Source organism: Glycine soja, chromosome 8 (assembly GCF_004193775.1).
Source record: "Glycine soja cultivar W05 chromosome 8, ASM419377v2, whole genome shotgun sequence".
NCBI classification, from domain to species: domain Eukaryota; kingdom Viridiplantae; phylum Streptophyta; class Magnoliopsida; order Fabales; family Fabaceae; genus Glycine; species Glycine soja.
Window position 1 is genome coordinate 10,962,165 of NC_041009.1, and position 20,471 is coordinate 10,982,635.

The 20,471-nt window shown below is 33.6% G+C and overlaps 1 protein-coding gene and 2 pseudogenes across 3 annotated transcripts; 2 read left to right on the forward strand and 1 right to left on the reverse strand.

Moving 5' to 3' along the window:
- Positions 1-1,167: 1,167 nt before the first annotated feature.
- On the forward strand, positions 1,168-4,619 carry LOC114420960 (annotated as a pseudogene). Its single transcript, XR_003668468.1, has 2 exons — positions 1,168-1,294; positions 2,713-4,619. The product of XR_003668468.1 is annotated as a violaxanthin de-epoxidase, chloroplastic-like (transcript).
- LOC114421922 (RNA cytidine acetyltransferase 1-like) lies at positions 4,434-16,772 on the reverse strand. 2 transcript variants are annotated; one of them, XM_028388061.1, is made up of 27 exons: positions 16,620-16,772; positions 16,265-16,381; positions 16,054-16,145; positions 15,797-15,968; positions 15,568-15,690; positions 14,017-14,190; positions 12,892-13,002; positions 12,656-12,789; positions 12,479-12,572; positions 11,788-11,886; positions 11,546-11,682; positions 11,271-11,362; positions 10,951-11,074; positions 10,779-10,866; positions 10,588-10,687; positions 10,441-10,493; positions 9,635-9,811; positions 9,521-9,558; positions 8,700-8,793; positions 7,843-8,022; positions 7,652-7,760; positions 7,490-7,559; positions 6,687-6,834; positions 5,718-5,846; positions 5,447-5,572; positions 5,174-5,239; positions 4,434-5,066 (listed from the first exon to the last, which is right to left on the reverse strand). In XM_028388061.1, exons 2-27 carry the CDS (start codon positions 16,367-16,369, stop codon positions 4,821-4,823), a joined length of 3,081 nt encoding a protein of 1,026 aa, XP_028243862.1. In that variant the 5' UTR covers positions 16,370-16,381; positions 16,620-16,772; the 3' UTR covers positions 4,434-4,820. The 2 variants fall into 2 exon arrangements, with proteins under 2 accessions (XP_028243862.1, XP_028243861.1); XM_028388060.1 differs by having other exon boundaries at positions 16,265-16,378; positions 16,620-16,771.
- Positions 16,773-17,910: 1,138 nt separating this feature from the next.
- Positions 17,911-19,374, forward strand: LOC114423996 (annotated as a pseudogene).
- Positions 19,375-20,471: the final 1,097 nt, after the last annotated feature.

A 20,471-nucleotide genomic window follows, 5' to 3' on the forward strand; every position in this document is an offset into this window, starting at 1 on the left:
ATATGATTTTTATTAGTGTGTAAATATATATATATATATATATATATATATATATATAATTTTATTTTAAATTCATTGTAGATATCATAGTTGATTTTTCAGGTTACTGTATCGGTTGAGAATAATACTATTTGCCAACTCCTATTAATTGTTTTATTTATTGATATTATCATCTCATTATAAGTGTTATTTTCATAGTACGAATAAATTGTTGAGTTTAAAGAAACTTGAAGACATAGTTTTTTTAGTTACATTTATTTTAATTGGATTAATACTTCAAAATATAATGTCAAAATTTGTATATTTTTTAATATCAAATTTTCTTTTATAAGAGTTTGAGTGAGATCGTTCCATAAATGTTTTATACTAAAAAGTTCAATGAAATTCATTAGAAATCCTTCTTAAAAAATAATTCATCAAAATTTATATATTTTTTAATATCAAATTTTCTTTTATAAGTGGTAAAAAATATTATTTGAATATTACCGAATTTTGTTGTCCTTATTAAAAAAATCTTAAAAGTCTTAATTAAATATCATAAGACTTATTTATATTATTTAAAAATTTTGATTAAATATCTCAATACTTTTTATAAAAAAATATATATTTTAATATCCTTTGAAATCCTAATCTGTATGTTATTTTATTAAGTCATGCAATTTTTTAAATTTTGGGAGTGAAAAATTATTAGGATTTTTTAAATTTTATTACTTTTTATAAACTAAAGGAATGATGCCTGAGGCCTTAGAAGATCAAATTGACTATTTAATTCCTCTTTCAAATAATATTTGGGTTTTCCTTTGGGATAATTGAATTATAGAATAATTATTATATGGAATAATTCACAAAAAATACTATAATAGTGCAAGTGTATGTGATTAAATTATTTAATTTAACCTGAATAAATAAAAGTGTCTCAAGGTTTCTGGAATGAAGAAAGGAGGTGAATGAAAGACTTTTGTGACAGGTAGCAGCTCAGCTAAATGCAATGGTTGGTTAACGTTAATGCTGTGTTGTGGACACACTCTCACATCTCATATCTCAATCTCCGTGTGTTTAGATGTCTCTCAATTTGCAACTAAAAAATAAAAATGTTGAGACAATCGGTTTTCAGTTTGTTCGTAGTAACTCTTTCTCTTTCACTTTTCCTTTTCACCATCAATATCAATGTCATGCCCATGCCTCTCTCTCTTTTCCCTCACCACCACGCACTCGCTTTTGCCCTCCGACAACCGTCTTCTCTGCCGTGACGGCGGAGCATCCATCCGCGCCACCGGTGAGGATGGTGGCAGTGGTTGGCCACGGAGTTGCCAGCCCTCTCAAGTCTGCATCTTGGGAACAAGTCATGCTTCACACTGTTACGTACCCTCTCAAATTTTCTTTCCTTCAGTTATTATATCAAATTCAATGAGTTTTTGTGTTGTTTAATAAGTTAATTATTTATTATTCCAGCAACCTCGACTTTTATGGATCCAAACGTTAATTTATTCTCCCTCTCCCTCTCTCTGTGTCTATCTTTTGTTTTTATTTTATAGTACTTATTTAATGCATGATAATATTATAAAACATCTTGTGGATGATTGTTAGCACTTAGCAATATGTTCAAAGGTTTTTTTTTTTTTTTTCGTGGTTCAATATTTCGGGAATTAGTTTTGAGAGAGAACTAGGATGCTTGCAGTGGACAATTTTGATGAATTGAATTAGTGAAAGTTATTTAAGTATTTGGCAAATGTGAACTATTTGTGGAGGAGGAGGAGGAGAAAGGGAAGGAAATAAGGTGCATTGAGTGACATTTGGAGTAGCACACATGATAATTTCCTAAGTTTCAGAGTAATTTACATTAGCCTCTCGTGAACTTTGTTTGAATTACATGATTCATTAGAAAACAATATTAACAAAAAAGAAAGAAAACATCAATGAGGCAAAGCTTTACACCAAATTGAAGCCAATAAACCTATAAGAGATCTCCACAAAGATCTGAGAGTTAAAACTCCAGCACATTGCCTAAAAAATTGGCTTCTTTTTTCCTTTAGCAAAATCAGTTAAGCTACTCCACAAAATCTGCTCCAAGGACCCATAACACTCCAAACACTTTCCAAAAGGCCAAACAAAGAATTCCGTGAAGAAAGATCAACTAAACAATGTAAGTACAGGTGAGGAACTGATTCATGCTTGCACCACACATGTCAAGGAAACCACCTTTGATGGCCTTCGAATTAAACCTGTAATATGTCATTGGTTTTAATTTTATTAAGCACTGCAATTCAATTGAAAAGACTTGACCTTAGAGGTTTATCATAACTGAAAATATCTCTTTCCAAATAACAAGTTAAGAATTGAAAAAGAGATTTGCACATAAATAACCAAGACAGATAAAGAGATCAGATCTATTTACTTGGACTACAGTACAATAGGTACAATCTCCCTCTCTCTCTCTCTCTCTCTGTGTGTTTGTGTGTGTATATATATATATATATATATATATTTATTTATATATATAATTGGGATTTTGTGCTTGTGATATCATTATTACAGCATATTGCTTTCAAATTTGGCTGGATAACATGCAGCTTTTGCCTTTATTTAGAATATCTTCAGATCTGTGACAGAAATCTTCTATATCTTCTTGTGACGTGTCTTGCTACACCTGTACTTCGTTTGTCATTATATTTCTTATAAGAATAGTATGCTTAATCTTTTGATTGGGTCCAGTGTCATTAATAATTCCTTTTACCAGGCAGAGATTGAAATGGGTTGATGAAGGGTATGAACTTCTTGTATTTACAGATGAATGTATCATATCTAATGGACAAATGACCATAAAACTCCAGAGAGAATTACTGAATGCTGATATATTCGTGATTGTTGCTGTTACAAACAAGGAATCCGTTGAGTGGATTAATAACAACTGCAAAACTATTGAAAATGTAATATGCCTTGACTCTTCACCAGATTTGAAAAACAAATTAGGAGGCTATGATGTTCCCAGTGAAGTAAGAGGAAGTATATTTGGAAATTTTTTTGGAAAGTCTCAATCTGATAAAGCTAAAGAATCATATGAAGTAGTGCAAACAGTATCTGAAGCATGGGATCGACATAATTCTGATGATATAAGGTTCTGTTTGCTGGTACTAATCAATGCTTATATAAGGCCGGTTCCAGTGTTGAAGAACTTGGGAGCTAAAGGTTTTTCCACCCTAAACTGTATGTTGAAGAACTGTGGTCGTCAGGTACTTAATTGCTTGTTGGATCCCAATTGTAGGAAAGCTCTTCAATGCTTGAATAAGTGTAGTCCTGTTGATCAAGTTTGTAACTACTGATGTATTGCTTCATATGAAAGTACAAATCTAGAAGCCTTTTCACTATGTGTATTACTGAAAAACAACTGTCTTGAGTTGAAAGCAGAAATCCCTGACAAGCCATATGTGCCTCCAATGATTGAGTTCCAGGGGCAGAACTGAAGTCATGAAATGGCAGAAGATTTGTTTGTTGGATGGTTGGAGAGTTTCAAAGGGAGCTGGCGTGTTGTAGCAGGGCAGAACCCGGCATATGATCAATTTCCATGCCAATACCAGTTTTTCTATAGGGGAAAAGCAAAAGGGTCATTTTGGTATGAGCCCGTATTCCAGGTAAAAACATTGGAAGGCCAATTGGTCTGGAGTAGGAGGAAATATAGGGTCAGAAGAGGTAAGGTACCTGGCACATTCTATTTTAGTGTATTAGATAACGGAGTTGTTTCAAATGAGTTTTGGACAATTGTGGATGTATCTGATAATCTTAGTTGGGGTTTGTTCTATTATCACGGTGCTGCTAGAGTTGCAGGGCAATCTTATACTGGGGCAGTACTTGTTAGTCCAGATGGAGCATTTCCAAATGACACAGAGAGGACTAAGATAGTTGCTGCACTAGACAAATGTGAAATTAAAGAGTGGGAAGTATATTCTGTTGACAATTGTTCATGCATAGATCCACCCCTGGGAAGTTTACATACCATAGTCCAAATTGCAGATCCAAAGTACATGCCTATCTGATTATTACCAGAATTATTAATAGTCTCAATCCGGTTACGTTCAGCACGTCTCCAGTATATACATTCAAAGAAAGTTGATTGGTTCTTTTGTCGATGTCAATTTTCGTATTTGTTGGGGGATCGATAACAAGTAAAATTTTCTCAAGGCTCCATCAGCGACTTACGATAGTGTTTTAAAACAAATTTTATCTAAAAAAAATTTTCGTATTAGTTTAATTAATTTATTCTCTCTCGAATCTACTGTTGACTGTGGATTGAGTCAATTAGATCAGTAGGTCAATTCAATCCTCTTTACACCCCCCCCCCCCCCCCCCAAATTATCATTCGTATTAACACTTTATACTATGCAATTTCAATTTTCAAGTGTAACACCTTACAATAATATCGTATAAGATATACTTTCTTGCAAAAATGCATATATAGTAATGATGTAGTTGTCCACAAAAGGAGAAAAAACTGGAAATTGTGGTCATCTTATCCTCTTGAGCTGCCAAAGAAAAAGCTGGTAAAATTGATATATTTCTCTGCAGCCGTCACATTGATACTAATGCCGTCATATTGTCCACTAATTCCCATGAAACATGAAAAATAAAATAAAATTGAAGTATAGCAGCAATAATACGGAATCCTGCAATTGAAATTTATGAAGAATATGAACTGAGCTTTTGTCAGTGGATTCCCCCTTCAATTTGGGCGTTCACTTTGCTCCTATATTGCTGTTCTGACTCAAGGACCAACAATCCCCGAAATCATCATAGTTTTATCTTGGGTGGTTCTTCCCATGGTCAATTCAAGATCTTTTCCTTTTGCTTGATTTATGGTTGTGGTTATCTTTACTCCGCTTTTTGTCACTCTTATGACTTCCCTTCTCCTTTTCATGCTTCACTTTGCTGGATTTCACGCTAATAAGACCACCTATGGGTATTTTTCCACCATTATTTTGTAAAACAGTCTCAAAGCCAGATTCTCCTTCAATGGCAAACTGCTGGAGCAATTCGGGAGTAAAGGTTGCTTCTGCTTTTGATTTCATGTCATCCTATCCAGTGACAATCATTTAAGATATGAGCAATGAAAACCGGAGGTGAAAACAAGCAAAGATGGGATTTGAGGTAGGGATCTTCCACAAACGATAAAGGCACATACCTCAACTTGTTTAGCTGCATTATTGAGATCTTCGTCCAAAGAGACACTATGAGGTTCCATGACAATCTAGGGACAAAACAAAACATAACCCAGAAGAGAAGAGAAAAAGAGGTGCAAGATTAGTGAATGATAAAAAAGGATGCACAAATTAGAATTTGCGTTCCTAAACACACTGCAGCAGAAGTGAGTTCACTAACCAAAATTTTCTATGAATTCTAGTGAAAGCACCATGCCATGGAATACACAAAGGTAAATTGTCATTAAGAAACTTACTTCTTTCAGTCTTGGCAAGGTTGATTCAATCTCCTTGGATGCAAGGCCATCTAGATATTTGTAGAACTTCTTCATAACCTTTATAAATAGAGACAATATCGTTTGCCTTTCCAAATTCGTTTGTCCCTGTTTAAAAAAGGGCATATAAGTATTTTAATAGGATTCAGTTTTATGTTATCCTTTATTGCTTTGATGTACTAGGCATCAGGTGCTAAATAGTCATCTGAGTGTAATATTACAACTAAACAAATTAATAAGTAGATAAACAGACCTCAATGTATGAAATGTTCTGATTCTGCAGACCAATGCAGAGTAACACAGAAGCTTGAGCATACGACAACGTAACTGGGAGCTTTTCTTGGAAGTACAGATGTGTAAGGGTTGGAACCAAATCTAAAATCTGTAAAAGAGAAAAAGGGTCAAGATCAAACTTAAAAGCACTACAAATTTCTTAAACAGATAATCAATGGACTATGCTTGGCACAGTTACATCTCAACTTTAGCAGTGACATAGCGCAAGATGCTTCATCAGTTCGCCACACTGAACTATATTAAATGCCAATTAATTTTCTCATCAAGATTCTCACATATTGACGATCATACATGTCATGCAAAATACGCAAATGTTGATTTAATTTGTCTGGCCACTGCAGCTCATACAATAAAAATTTATTACTCACTTTAGTCAACAACCATGTCAAATTAAATGACAATTACATTATGTCAAAATATATTGGGGAAAAGAAAAAGACACTTTTCGGATGGGGTGGGGGGGGGGGGGGGGGCAAGATGAACTTCTAATTTGAAAATTGAAAAGGGGATCACCTTTTAGGCTTTTTTACCAAGGAAGTGAGAGCCATTAGGAGAATGACAATTTTCAATTACCAAAATAGTACTACCATTGTTCCTATATATAAGATGCAATTACCTAATTCATTAGGATTAAGAAAATTTGTTAATTTAGTTTATAACAATAAATTTGTCTTAAATTTATATTTTTTTCCCAAAATTACCTTTGTCATTAATACTCCTCTCTCTCCTAACTGTTTGCCAATATAATTAACTAGGGACATTTAATCTAAAAATAATTAATGCAAGAGACATTATGGATTGAGTCCCATAAAAAGAAACAAACACCTCTTCTAATTTGGGTCTTATAAATAGGAATGTAAGACGTAAGTAGTATTAGATATGCCATCATCAAGAAAAACTGATTGATATCCATCACTTGAGCTCTTACCAGATGAAAGTCAGCCAGGTTGTCAACATACGCCTCTAATCGCTTCATATCATGTGGTGATAAATAATCTTTGACTGACTGCAGACATTTATCAGATGTGGCCTCCGTAGGGTCTTGGTTCTTGAAATTGATTTTGGGATCTATTATGCTGGATAAATTATCATGATAACAAGAACTTAGAAAAATAGAGATGTAAATGGGGGATGTATATCCTAGAGTTCAAGAAACTCTAAAGCCAGAGTTTTAAAATATTCACTTATGTGGTCTTAACTACACCTTACAATTACATCCATTCAGGGGCTCCAATTGGCAAATGTATTCACCAAGGGGCTCCCTACAACGAGATTCCAAGAGCTTACTAGCAAGTTGGAAATGACTAATATCCATTTACCAACTCGAGGGGGAGTCTAGTAAATATCTTTGATATAATGTAGTAAATATCTCATTGTATCTTTAATATTTTTCCTATTTCCTTTCTTATGTTTTCCCCTATTTCCCTTAATTAGCATCAGCCATTTAGCCAATAAAAAGAGGATTAGAGCTTGTATTCTAAACACACTGAAATATTAAGTTCTTTTTCTTTCAAGTCTTTTGTTTTGTCTTTTCAGTTACTCCTCTGCTTTGCACTTCATCTTCTCTTCTACCAATACTTCTTTTATCAAAATGATAAAATAAAGATGTGGAAAATCTTATTAATCAATATGGCACATAATCCTAGTTCCCCAGAATTCAATGAACTCCAAAATATCCAAATCACTATCTAATAATTTATAACAGTGAACTACTAAATTCTTAATACTAACCTCAAAGCAAGCTTGTATTCCATGACACGAAAAGTGGAAGCAAGAAGTTTAGCAAATCTTTGTCTAAAATCTACAAGTAGCAAATGAAATCATCAACCATTCACAAAATAAATCATAAATACCAAACACAAATATCACAACAGCAAAGGAAGATGAACCCACCTTGGTAAAATGGACTAAAAAAGCCCAGTTGATTTGATCCATCAGCTTCAATTTCATCATTGTTTAGGGGTTTCAGGATCATGCATGTATGCTCACCAGTCACAGCATTCTATCAAGTTGAAGAAACATGTTAATTACTTGTAAAAATAAATTCAGTCTTATCTACTGCTTAAGAAAAAATAAAGCTTAACTGGAATCTGGCCAATGTAGAAAGGAGCAAATTTATGTTTCCTCCAAAAGCGAAAAAGGTCCAAAGTTAGCCCAAAGGAGACACCAATGTAATGGAGCTTTTCTGGCTGCCTTTCACGCAGATGTACTAGCAAATGAGGAAGATCTGTTCGAGGTTTTATATTTTCTTCAAGTAGTGAAACCTGAATCCATATTCCATAGTAGTATCATGAAAAAGATAAAGCATATTTGAAAAAGATAAACATAAATTGATAAGAGTTAAAAGGCACAGAAAATAACAAATCAATTATAGCCTGCCATTCTTGCTCAAATGCACCCTGCACTGTATGTTTGAGTTCAGTCATTAATATCTAAAAGCTAAAACAAACCAAGGACCTGTCTTACAGTAATGTTTGTCTTTCTCTATGAAATCGAAACAAAGCCATTGAAAGAAGCAAGAAAATATTACATCTTTCTTTGGAAAGAAAAAATAGAATATACAATTGAAAGATACATTCCACGTGAGCCACCATAAATGCTTCAAAAGGAAAATTAGGACCATAGCATGAATATCAGACACTTCGTAAGTTTATGCAAAGCAAGAGAATATCAGACAGGATCAATGACAACAATCATTAAATCACATCTATTTTATTAAGAGCAAGAGAATATAATCTCTCTTAATATAATTAATATGAATGACATTTTCTCAATTATGAAAATGTTGTCTTTACGGGTTGAATCTTGGTCTTACATATGCCTGTCCGTTAGACTGAAAGGAACTTTAGTTTTCATACCATTATGATATACATAATTTTCAAACACTTTCATGAATACACAACTAAAACTATTCAAAAAGGGACTTTCAGCGGTAACATACTTGCTTTGCAGCTTCTGTGACTCTAACTCGTGGAGCCTGCACTTTATCTTCAACATCAATCTCGGAAATAGGAATAAGTTGTCCTTCATAGTAGCTGCAGGCAGTGATGTAAATGATTAATTGATGATATTCTGCATTTAACATCTTATCATATATGTATATATATATAATGAACACCAAATTACAGCTTCTCTTAAAGCAACGAGCAACATTTTAATGAACAGGACAATTCATGCACAAGCCAAATCATTTCTTTGACTGGCCTGTGCATGATGCCACCAACATTGTAGGGTCTAAGAGGGTAAAAAGTGTGAATTTTGTGTAATCAGATCAGACCACAGAAGAATATATTTAGAGGAATGCTAGCAATATTCTCTATGATGCTCTTTCTAACACTATTTCCATGATCGGTTGAAATTTATTAGAAATCACCAAATTTGGTGGGTCCCACTTCTAAATCAGGAGTCATTAAATGAGGAGTGGGACCCGCCAAAATTGGTGATTTCCAATAAAGTTCAGCCAATCATAAAGAGTACTAGATAGAGTCACTAGCATTCCTCATATATTTATACTTATACTGCATTAATTACAATAAAGAAAATCCTAACAACAAGGCTTGATTAGAACAATAATTGACTGTACACACAAATATCAGATATTTTCCATCATATTGTTGAACCAAGGCTCCTCTCAAACCAAATCAAATATTAAATTAAAAACTTTTGAAGAACATCCTATGCTCATGGAACGTTGTGTGAAAAGGAAAAGATAATAAAATAAACATTACTCGAATTGAAACAAGAAAGCAACCATGCACTCACCGTATTAAAAGTTCAACTGCTTGTGAACCATATCCAAGCTGAAATAAAAGAAATAAGTAACAACTTTGGCAGAATCTAGTTAAACCATATGAAAGAGCAGAATATAAAAGTTACCCTCATGGCACTTGGGTGTGTCGCTATGCGTACAATACGAGCACCTGAAAGCGAGGGGAAAACTGTATCTCGGAATTGCTCGCAGAATTTCCATGGAATTTGATCTCCAAAAGGTTGATGACCATCGGTCAAACTTTGGATTGCTGACTTACGAGAAATCTGCCCCTCAAGGGAAACCTGTAAATCAAAGTTGTGGAATATAGGAAGTCACAAATAAAAGACAAGCAGAAGGCGGGATAGTAAACATAATCATCTGAACTAAAACCATAAATAATAACAAATTTAAAGCTAACATAAAGCAAAATTAAAAATAAAAAAAAGGAGCGGGTGGTGGCAAAATTTTCGGTTGAATGAAGGAAATCAAGCAACCACCATAAATTTGAAATACTGTAATTAGTGCTCCAATTACAAATTTTGAGCTGCATGATAAAGCAGAGGCATAAATAAGAGCTCAAGCATATACAACAGCTTCACATATCTGATTAAAAAATTGATATGTGCTATCAAGCATCAATATTTAAACAAAGAGAACCCCAAGCTTCAAGCATTCTAAACCAATATAAGATAGTGTCCCAGTCTGTAGATAATATCAATATCAAAATAACTGTTTCCCACAGCTTCCACAATATGTTTTATGCTTGTTGCGTCATAATGGGTCACATCACAAGAAACAAGTCAACAATTTCCCCATCATAATTGGACAAAACAGATAAGGCAAGCCCAGTAATGGAAGCCAAACCAATGAGACAAGCCATATGCAAAAAATGAAGCAGAAAAATAGTGTGATCTATACTAAAGATGCAAACCTGGATGACACACAAAATATCAGGAAGTTGATTCTTTGATTCATCAACAGGTCCTGCCATACAAATAATATTATAAGACTAATTTGAGTCATGCTAATTTAAAAAGAGGAACAAAAGAAGAATAACAAGAAAGAAAACAAATTATACCAAGTAGTACAAATAAGTGGTGTGCTGGAGCATCCGCCATCAGTTGCAAATCATTTGGAGAATTCTTGTAATGAGATGCAACATATAAGGCCATCATTCGCTGCAATAATAGAATATTTTAGTAAAGCATTTGAACAAATGAAAACATCAATCACAAGCCACCCTACATAAACAGATCAATCTGACTTTACCTGCAAAAATAATTCACTATCTCTGTGATAGGAGAAGAGCGTATCCCGATTAACATAGTATAAATCGCACTCGCTAGGTGGAGGTAACCTGATTTCAGGACAAAAACAGTAAGTGGAGATAGACTAAAATGGTCTCATTGTCCAAGGAAATATGAAATAAGCTTGATATAACCTGCTAATATTAGGGATGGTGTTTGAAGCATCTAAGCAAAGTAGAGAGTTAAGCCAGCTTTCAATGGGATCCCCAGAAGCATATCTGATGGATTCACTCAATTCTATTTTCTTAAACAGGCGACCTGAAACATATAATTCAAGATTTAGCAATATTGCACAAGGACTTTGAAAAGATTGTATTACAATCATTTAACAGAACATAGAAAACCAATGATCTTAATTTCATAATCCACTTAGACTGTGTTTCCATTCAAAACAGCGCATGACATGCACATATTTATTTAAACTGACATGTAAAAGCTGAGCGTAAATAAGTACCAGTGTCCTTTGTGCTCTTAGTAGACACATGGCTTTGCTCTTCCAACTGCTGCACAAGTTTTAGTGATAAAGAGCGTCCAGTACCTTCATAACTTTCAATGAGTTACAAAAAAAAATGGTCAGTATTTAAGCCACATGAGGAGACAGAAAATTGGCTAAGGAAAGGAAGGAAACAGCTAATAGTTCAAAAGGATTGATAATTGTTTACAAAAAAACAAAAAATTGCATTTGGCATGATATATGGAAATTTCACCAAAAACAAACATTATTCACACCCATTAACAGTAGAAGACAGGAAGACCAGATATGGACCCAGCAAAGACTTCACCACTGGCAGTGGAATAGCAGCTGCTTCATCAACAACCAACAGTTCAACTTGTGAAAGCTTTTCATGCTCATGTGGCAGTATATACTGATTGAAATAAAGATGGAAAATAAGTCCAGAATTAACTCGTAACCTCACAGCATCAGTAAGTTCCCTTAACAGTAATTAATGCAAAAGGTTCAACGAACTTACCTGAATTGTCTGTCTGTGGTGCTTGTAAATATTGATCCTTACAGTACCTTTCTTGAACTCGGGATTCGCACTTTTCACCACATCATAATCAATATGTTCCTATTGACATTGGAAACAGTATCACTCTTAAAGTGTATTTTGGAAAAGATTAAATTGTGGTGAAAAGCTTTTTTTAAAGATAAAAACTGTTTGTAAAAAAGCTGGTACATTTGGCAAGGGTGTAAGGCAACTTTAGTGTTCAACTCATGTACCGGGTCACCCTTTTTTAACTTCACTTTTGTGCAGATAAATTAATCCAAATACGCACTACATTATGATTTAAATGCGTAATGAACCAGGTAGAAATCAAACATAAATGCCAGTGGTTTCTTAATTAAACTGCCCAGCTTCCATCCTTGGAACTACGTGGGACTTGGATTTTTTCCAATACACCCCACGCTTAACACTTTTGGGCTTGTTGTGTGGATAATATGGTAAGTGGCCCATAATGGATGCAGGAAAGGTTCTAATACCATCTTAAAATTTGGATTTGAACCTAACTCAATCATACAAAACTAGCTTGTAAAGTGAGGGTTGTCCCCCACTTATATACTCTATCTTGGCACTATCTTTAGCCGATATGAGACTTGATTTTTTCCCAATAAACTAACCAATAAGGGTTATAGCTGTCAGCAAGGGAGAGAACCAGTACCTTGTAGTTAAGAGCATCAAAACCCTTGCATATAAAGTCAAACAAGGTTTTCAAATTCTCAGGGCTGGGTGCAGTCACAAAGATATTTGAATACCTACACAGAATTTTCTTATAAGATACTAAAAGAATTGTTGCAACTATCCATATAAATATATCTCTGTCCAGAAGGCACAGTACCCAACAGCTATGGCTCCAGCAACTGATAAACCAAGAGCAGCTGATTTCCCACGACCACGAGCAGCCAATAAAGCAACAGTACTACGAAGTGTCTTGTCCAAAATTACATCCAGAAATGTCACAACAGCTTTTCCCTATTAACAAAAATCATATAAAACTTGCTCGCATCTGCCACCCAAAAACCAATTTTGGTTGGACAAAAGTAGAAAATGCAAAGTTGAGGTAAACAAACCTACCTGGTCCAATGTGCAACACTTCTTAATCAATGGCCCTACAGGGAAATCTTCATTTAGTTGTTCTTTAAGGTTCTTCAGGTCCTGTTCTGCTTCTGAGAGTTCGTCAGAGTCCTACACCATCAATTCAGAGACAAACCATTACGTATAACCCCACCAAAATTTAAAGAAAGTAAGAAACAAGCATCTTGCTTGGCTTTCAAGAGAGAGAAAAAAAAACCCTACAATATAGTTAAAATGGCTTTGGTATTATGATTAAAAAAATTGCAAGCCCATGCACTACAATTAGATGTAGTTAGAAATTAGAATAGAGTAAGAGTGTAAGACCAGCAGTTATTCAAATATCAAAAACAAAAATTTACAAAATGTCTAACTATATGAAAAAGTACAAAGTACAAACAACTACTCAAATTAGAAAATATTAAATCCAACAATTATCATGATAGTGTTTTCAACAAGCATCTTTTTTTATCAGCAACAAGTAAGCATCTGACACTAAGTATGAGGAATATTGCATCCCAATGGAAGATCAAGAGTGAAAATTAATCAGTATTGTTCAGAGTTATTGAGACTTGAGAGTATGTGGGCGGAGTCTAGATGTAGTTTATACTGCATCCTTAACCTAGTACTAGTAGTTATAGTATACACACACACATAGAGAGGTTATGCTATACAGATCATCCCATTACAAAATTACTCTCTCTAGTCTCTTCCATATTTCCTCTTCCTCTCAGTATTATCTCTCTCCGACATCTTTATAAGTACAAATATCGAATATTCACAGTCATCAGATGCTTCCAAACTATCACAAAGATTCTGAAGTATTTATATCATATATTGAAAGCAAAATATATAGGAAGTAGGAACACTATATCTCCAGATTCTTGAGGGAGGCAAAAGGACCTGTTTGCACCAGAATCTTCAGAAACATCAATCAAGACACATTACATATTTAATTTAAAGCCAAAATTAAAACCTGGGAAAATGTTTAAAAGAAATGATTTGTTTTGCACTTGTGCTCACTTTGGCATTAGGCCTTTCATGCATTAAAACCCAAAACTATCTGCAAAACCCATCAAAAAGGAAAAGGGAAAAGGAAATATTTTGTTGAAGACGTAACGAGAGTACCTCTTTAACAGGAACTGGGGTAATAGACCTTATGTGAGATGAAATTGGTAATATATTCAGTTCATCATCCATTACCACACATGCCTTGCAAGAAGCAAGTGATAATAAGAACCGTTCATTAAAGCGCCCAGCAGCCTCATTGTGGGATTCAGTTCGAAATCTATCATGGACATCCTGCAATCAGCAATCAACATGCAAGTTGAATTTAATGAGACTTTTAACAGAAAACTAGCATGGTAAGCAATGACTCATCTACGTAACCATAGAAATATAAATTTATAGTTTTCAGGCTTCCATGAAAAATGCTTGGAGTTGGAGAATAAGAACAATGCGATCATTTCTATTAGAGCCCAACAAAAATAATTATTTTTAGGGGCAATATTTACTTCTCACATACAATACATTTATTTTACTGAAACCCCAAGTCCCCAATCAAACATATAATATCTATCCTTCATGATATATATATATATATATATATGCATTTTAAAACAGTTATAGGTTTGGGATTTAACAAAAATGAGAAATATTCTAGTTGAGAAATGGACTTAAGTTAGTGGAAGTTTTTGTTTTCAGAGAAGTTGTTCTTCACAGGAAAATCTTTTGGGGATGTCTCTTATATGCACCACAAATCTGATTCCTTATGTAATTTTATATTCAAAAGGATGAAAAAAAAAACCAAGGTGGGGAATAGTAACAAGGGATACAAGTTCACATGCAAATGTCTTCTTTTGTAATATTATGGTGTTTGTGCATGGACAGAAATGCAAGAAGTTTTGTGCATAAACTTTATAATTTTTGTAGGATACAGAGTGAGAGGTCTAGTTAGCCTCATTATGGAGCTCACCAGCTTGTGTCTATTTAGAGAGGAAATATATAGATTATAGAAGTCCGTTAACTCCTTAGTTAATGTGCCTTTCTTTTTCTAGATTTTGTGTTTTCAGTTTCTCTTTCGAGAAATCCTCTTTTCTTGTGTTTCTTTCATTCTATCATCTAATAGCAGTTATTTCCATTCTTTTATTTATATTTTATCTTTTCAACATTAGGTATGCTAACTTAGATGTTATGGCTAAATTTATCATTTTTTATATAAAATGAATTTATTAAGAAAAAGGAAAGAAATAACTTAAACAACTAGCAAGGACAAGAAATCTTCAAATAAGAATAATAGATAAAAGAAGAAAATAAAGGAAACAACACAAATATAATGCAGAGTATCAACTTGAGTAAAGAGAGATATCAAATCCATTTCAAATACATGTAAAGAAACCATTAGCTAACACAATTAACTCGATTAATGACCAATACCCCTTTTTGTAAAACAAGAGATTTTATGAGAAGCATGTCTAATATTTCATGAAAGCCTATGAACTCCAATAAATAATGCAATGCAGAAAAGAAAAAAACAAAATGACTATCATGAAATCAAAGTCCTGGTCACAGGTCTCAAATATCATCAAAAGAAGGGAGTACCAACTACAGCTTAAAACAACACTTATAATTAGCCAAATGAATTGAAAATTAAAAATGCTGGTGAATCTATGTTCATACCATCACCATGGTGCACAGACTGGTCAGCGAGGATAGAGACCGAAGCAGCAAAACAATCAGCCCTCCTCCCTCCACTGTCTCTATTGTTCTTGCTAGGAGATTAGGTGTCAATGCCTCAAAATCCTAAATGGAAAGATGATGGTAAAATTGATTTATCTTGGAAAAGGGAAAGAGGAAGCCAGCCTAGAAAGCACAACTGCACAAGAAACTAGCAGGAAGTGTGTGATACCTGAAGCACACACATGCCAAAGGTATTGCCAAGAACTTTTTCTGATTCCTTGTATAAACAGTAAGTGAATCCCCCACCTGCCAGAAACAAGTCAAACGAATCACCTTTCTCCGGATCGTAGAGACCCCTCTGCACCAATTTTTTAATCTGCTTGCTACGCTTTTTCTTGTGACTGCATTAGCATATTTATAATCATATCAATCAAGCACATGTAAAACAAAGTTTATTCGCACAAGACAGTTGCATTGATACGAAACCTGCTTAGTTCAAGCTTGTCCTTGTAACACCATAACACAGTTGGCCTGGACTTAATCTGTGCCTTGCTAAGCATGTAATGAAGATTTACAATCTGCACACAGTAGAGACTGCATTTAGCACTCAAATTGCACTACTCTTTGCCATTAAATGGAGTTCCCAAAATGGTCAAATAGTGAGAAGCCTATCACTATTAGGCTAATATAAAAAGACCTGGTCTCGAGACTTGTCGCCAACGATGATGAACATGGACCTATGCCTTGTTCTGACGCCATTTTCAATTAAAGTTCTGATTCGCTCGTCCACTTTCTTCCTCATTCTTTTCTTCTGCTACAAAATTGAAGTTCTCACAAGTCACCATCTCACACAGAACATATCAACAACAGAATAAACAAATAAATGATAATAAACCGTCTAATTGAAATTGTTTTTCAATTCCAGAATTTCAAAATCCTTATTTCATAATTGAATTGTGAACTGTCACTAATATCACTATCGTAGCAGAGTCAATAAGAGTCATGCACGATAAAGGCCTCAGGTGGAGGAAATAATGAGCAAGAAATGAGACCTGGAGGAGTAAAACGAAGAGACGACGACGGCAGCAACTGAACTGAGAGCAGCAAAGCAAGTGCTTCTTTCCAGTTATACTAGCTAGGGTTTACGGAGGGGTTAAGCTGCCAATACAAATACGGCTTAAGCCCTAGCGCCCTTCATCATATCATAGCTCTAATTTCTAATTTCTAATCCGTAAAAAATCAGTGTCACATGTCACGCAAATTCAATCAATTGATTTTAAAATAACTGTGAAAATTAAATTATTTAATAAATTATAATCATACAATCACCAAACAAATCAACTAGAAATAGAATGAGTTGTTTCGGCTCGATCCAAAAACGAAAATATAATCATACAATCTTAGGTGTTTTTGATATAAAATTTATCTTTTCTATTTTATTTAATTTGTCCATATTATATCTTTTATTTATTATATTTATATTTTACTTTTAACTGGTATGCTTATTTATTGTTTTGAGTTTGAGTCTAAGGAATAATTTGTAATCTATATTAAAAAGACTATATTTATATTTTTCTGTAAGTTACTTTTTTCTCTCTAATTTTTATCATAAGTCACAGATGTACCATCCAAGCTATATACTTACGCAACAAATCTATCGCATACTAGTAAATTATTTTCTAATTATATGTTTTAATAAATCATTTTTAGTTTTAGATTAATTTGTCAAAAAATATACTATATTGGTATATATAAATATTCTCGAACATTAGATGGACAATCATTTAAACTAAAAAAAAAAAGGCACTCATACTTGTGTAGGCTAATTTCACTGCAACAGATTTGTTGTTCGTAAAACCTTTAAAACAAACCAGCGAAAATCACGTTCCATTTTTTCAGAAGAGACTCACAAAATATCAATATTAACACATACTGACATACGCACACTAATTCTTATATTTGGCCAGAGAATGGAGAACTCACCGAGTTTTATTTGTTCTATTCTATATGCAGATTTGGGTGAGGAATAACTTCCAATTTCAGATAGAAAATTTAATAAAGCCATAAAAAATAGAAAAAATAATAAATTAATAGTAGATTATTACACGTGACATCTACAAATAGAAAGTTAGTTGCACAGGTAGCTTAAGAACCAACAAATACTTTTTTCCTCTAAAAAAAAAAAGAACCAACACTCTTAATGCTTTATTTAGACAATATAGCTAATTAAACACACGAGTAGGAACATCCATTTTTTTTCTCAAATGTTGCTAATCATTCAATCTTAACAGATGTTTTCACTTGATAATTAACCTTCTTAATTTTCTTTGTTACTTTGACTAATATTTACCACACTTCTCCTTTATGTGGGCGTGTTGTATGAATTTGGTTCTGGCTCATTGCCAGCTACAAGGTGGCGAAGGAGCAGAGGCTGCTGTATCTGGTGTTGGTGTCAATTGGGGTGCAATAGCATCTCATCCTATGGAACCTCACATTGTGGTGAATTTGCTAAAGGAGAATGTAAGTGCTTTTTCTGGCACAGACATTGAAGTTATGGTTGGAATTCCCAATGATCAATTGAAGAAACTATCCAAAGACCTAGACCATGCAGAAGATTGGGTCAAACAAAATGTCAGCAAACATGCTCATGATGAAGGGGTCAACATCAGGTGTGTATATGTATATACAATTCCTTCACATAAGACTCAGGTTATTCTATTTTCATGGAAAATGTTCAAAAGGCTATTGATAAGGTTGGTTTAGGAGACAAAATAAAGGTGACCACGGGGCTTTAAATGATGATGTTTACGAGTCTAGTTTCAACAAGCCCTCAGATGGAAGTTTCCGGAAGAACATTTATGATGTTATGAAACAATTAGTGAAGTTTCTTGACGAAAAGAAGTCGCCATTTCTTGTCAACATATATTCGTTCCTTAATCTATATCAAAATGAAGATTTTCCAAAGGATTATGCGTTCTTTGAAGGTCACGGTAAAAGCACCGATGACAAAAATGCACATTACACCAACATGTTTGATGCAAACTTAGATACCCTTGTTTGGCCATTAAAAAAGACGGGTCACCCTAATGTGTCAATATCTGTAGGTGAAATTGGATGCCAACTGATGGTGACAAAAACGCGAATGATAAAAATGCAAACAGGTTCTACCAAGGGTTCCTTAAGAAAATGGCAAGCAATAAAGGAACTCTGCTTCACCCTGGACCCGTGAACTCTTATTTAGTTTCTCTTTTTGATGAGAACATGAAGAGTGTTGCACCAGATGACTTTGAGCGTCATTGGGGTATTTTTCATTATGACGGGAAGCCTGAGTTTCCTATTGATTTTTCTGGCAAAGGAGAAGATAAAATGCCAATAGGAACAAAAGGGGTTCGTTACCAAGAGCAAAAATGGTGTGTCCTTAAAAGTAATGCCAACAGGAGTGAATTGGGTGGGTATTTAAGTTATGCTTGTGCTGGTGGTGATTGCACAAGCTTAGGAAATTTGGATGCATCTGGTAATGCTTCATATGCTTTCAATCAATACTTTCAAATAAACGATCAAAGTGTTGAGGCATGTGATTTCGAAGGGGTGGCCACTATTGCATCAAAGGAGAATGTTTTTTTTCCCTGTATCAATCATCAGTAGTGGAAACATTCTCAGAGCAGTGCAAAAGGTTGGAGCCCTTTTAATTGGATTCACATTGATTTTCACAACTTTTATGTAAAACTTCTCGGCTAGAGAACAAAGGATTAGTGGTCATAGACGAGAATAGTTCAGCGGTTGTTGCTGTAAATTTAAATTTATATATATAGGGCCATGAATAGGAAACAAAATGTATTGAATGCTTGAAATAATGTTTGTTGATGTGTTGTTATTTCATTTCATCATCCGTAATATGGTGTACATAAATTATAATAGACCATATTTAAATATCAAAAGTACAATATTTCCTTTAGCAAGTTAAGAGTATAAAGCAAATAGGAAATTCGACATTAAAATAATGACAATAACAACAAATTAATGAAACATGGACCAATTTATTTTTTTTCTTTTTTCTGAATATTCTTTTCAATTAATTGTTTTGGACTTAATTGCTTGGGTCTTATTTTCTTAAGATGTATACGTGAGAATATAACTTCTAAAGAATTATTGTTCTTATTTTGACTTTTAATTTGATTTACTCTAAAGGGAAATATATTTTGTTTTAGGTTAAAATGTAATTTTTGTTCTCCTACTTTTTAAAATTTATAATTTTAGTCTTCCTAATTTTTAATTGAGATATTTCGTCTTTCACTCTTAAAAAATATATGATTTTAGTTCCCTTGATCAATTTTAGACTTGTTGACTCTATACTTATTTAATTTTTTTTTTAATAAATTAAGTTGGTCGACAATTAAATAATTAAAAAAAATATTTATCATGTGCATAATAAACAGACAGTCAACATTTAATAAAATAATATAATTTAAAACAACTTAATAGTAACACATTCAAGATTTAAGAAATTATTTCAAGCAGTTGTAATAACAAGTGTGACAAACAAATAACATGTGCCACACTTATGTCAGGAAGTCAAAAACAATGTGACACATAATTAATGTCACCAATTAGCAAGAGTGACTAATAATGTATTATCCAACAAATATGTGTTACATGTTATAGACATATATGTAGACACATTTTTTTTAGTGTGATACATCTAAAATGTATACTTTATGTGTGCCATGTAAAAAAAATGTCACATCATTGATAGTCAACTAAATAATTTAATTTCAAATTTGAAAATTAAGTAAAATTAATTTTGGAATAATTTTTGTTCCAACTATATTAACAATACATAAATGTGTTATTTGTTAGAACAAAGCTTAAAGAGTATGAAACTCTTGGTTTAATCTTTGGTTAGA

Excerpts from the sequence above, each read along its gene's own strand:
- LOC114421922 (XM_028388061.1), bottom strand. The coding sequence starts at position 16,369 with ATGAGGAAGAAAGTGGACGAGCGAATCAGAACTTTAATTGAAAATGGC. Across the intron at positions 7,761-7,842 it reads TCTACATTGGCCAGATTCCA|AATGCTGTGACTGGTGAGCA; the intron begins GTTAAGCTTTAT and ends TCAACTTGATAG. Across the intron at positions 6,835-7,489 it reads GAATACAAGCTTGCTTTGAG|CATAATAGATCCCAAAATCA; the intron begins GTTAGTATTAAG and ends TAATTTATCCAG.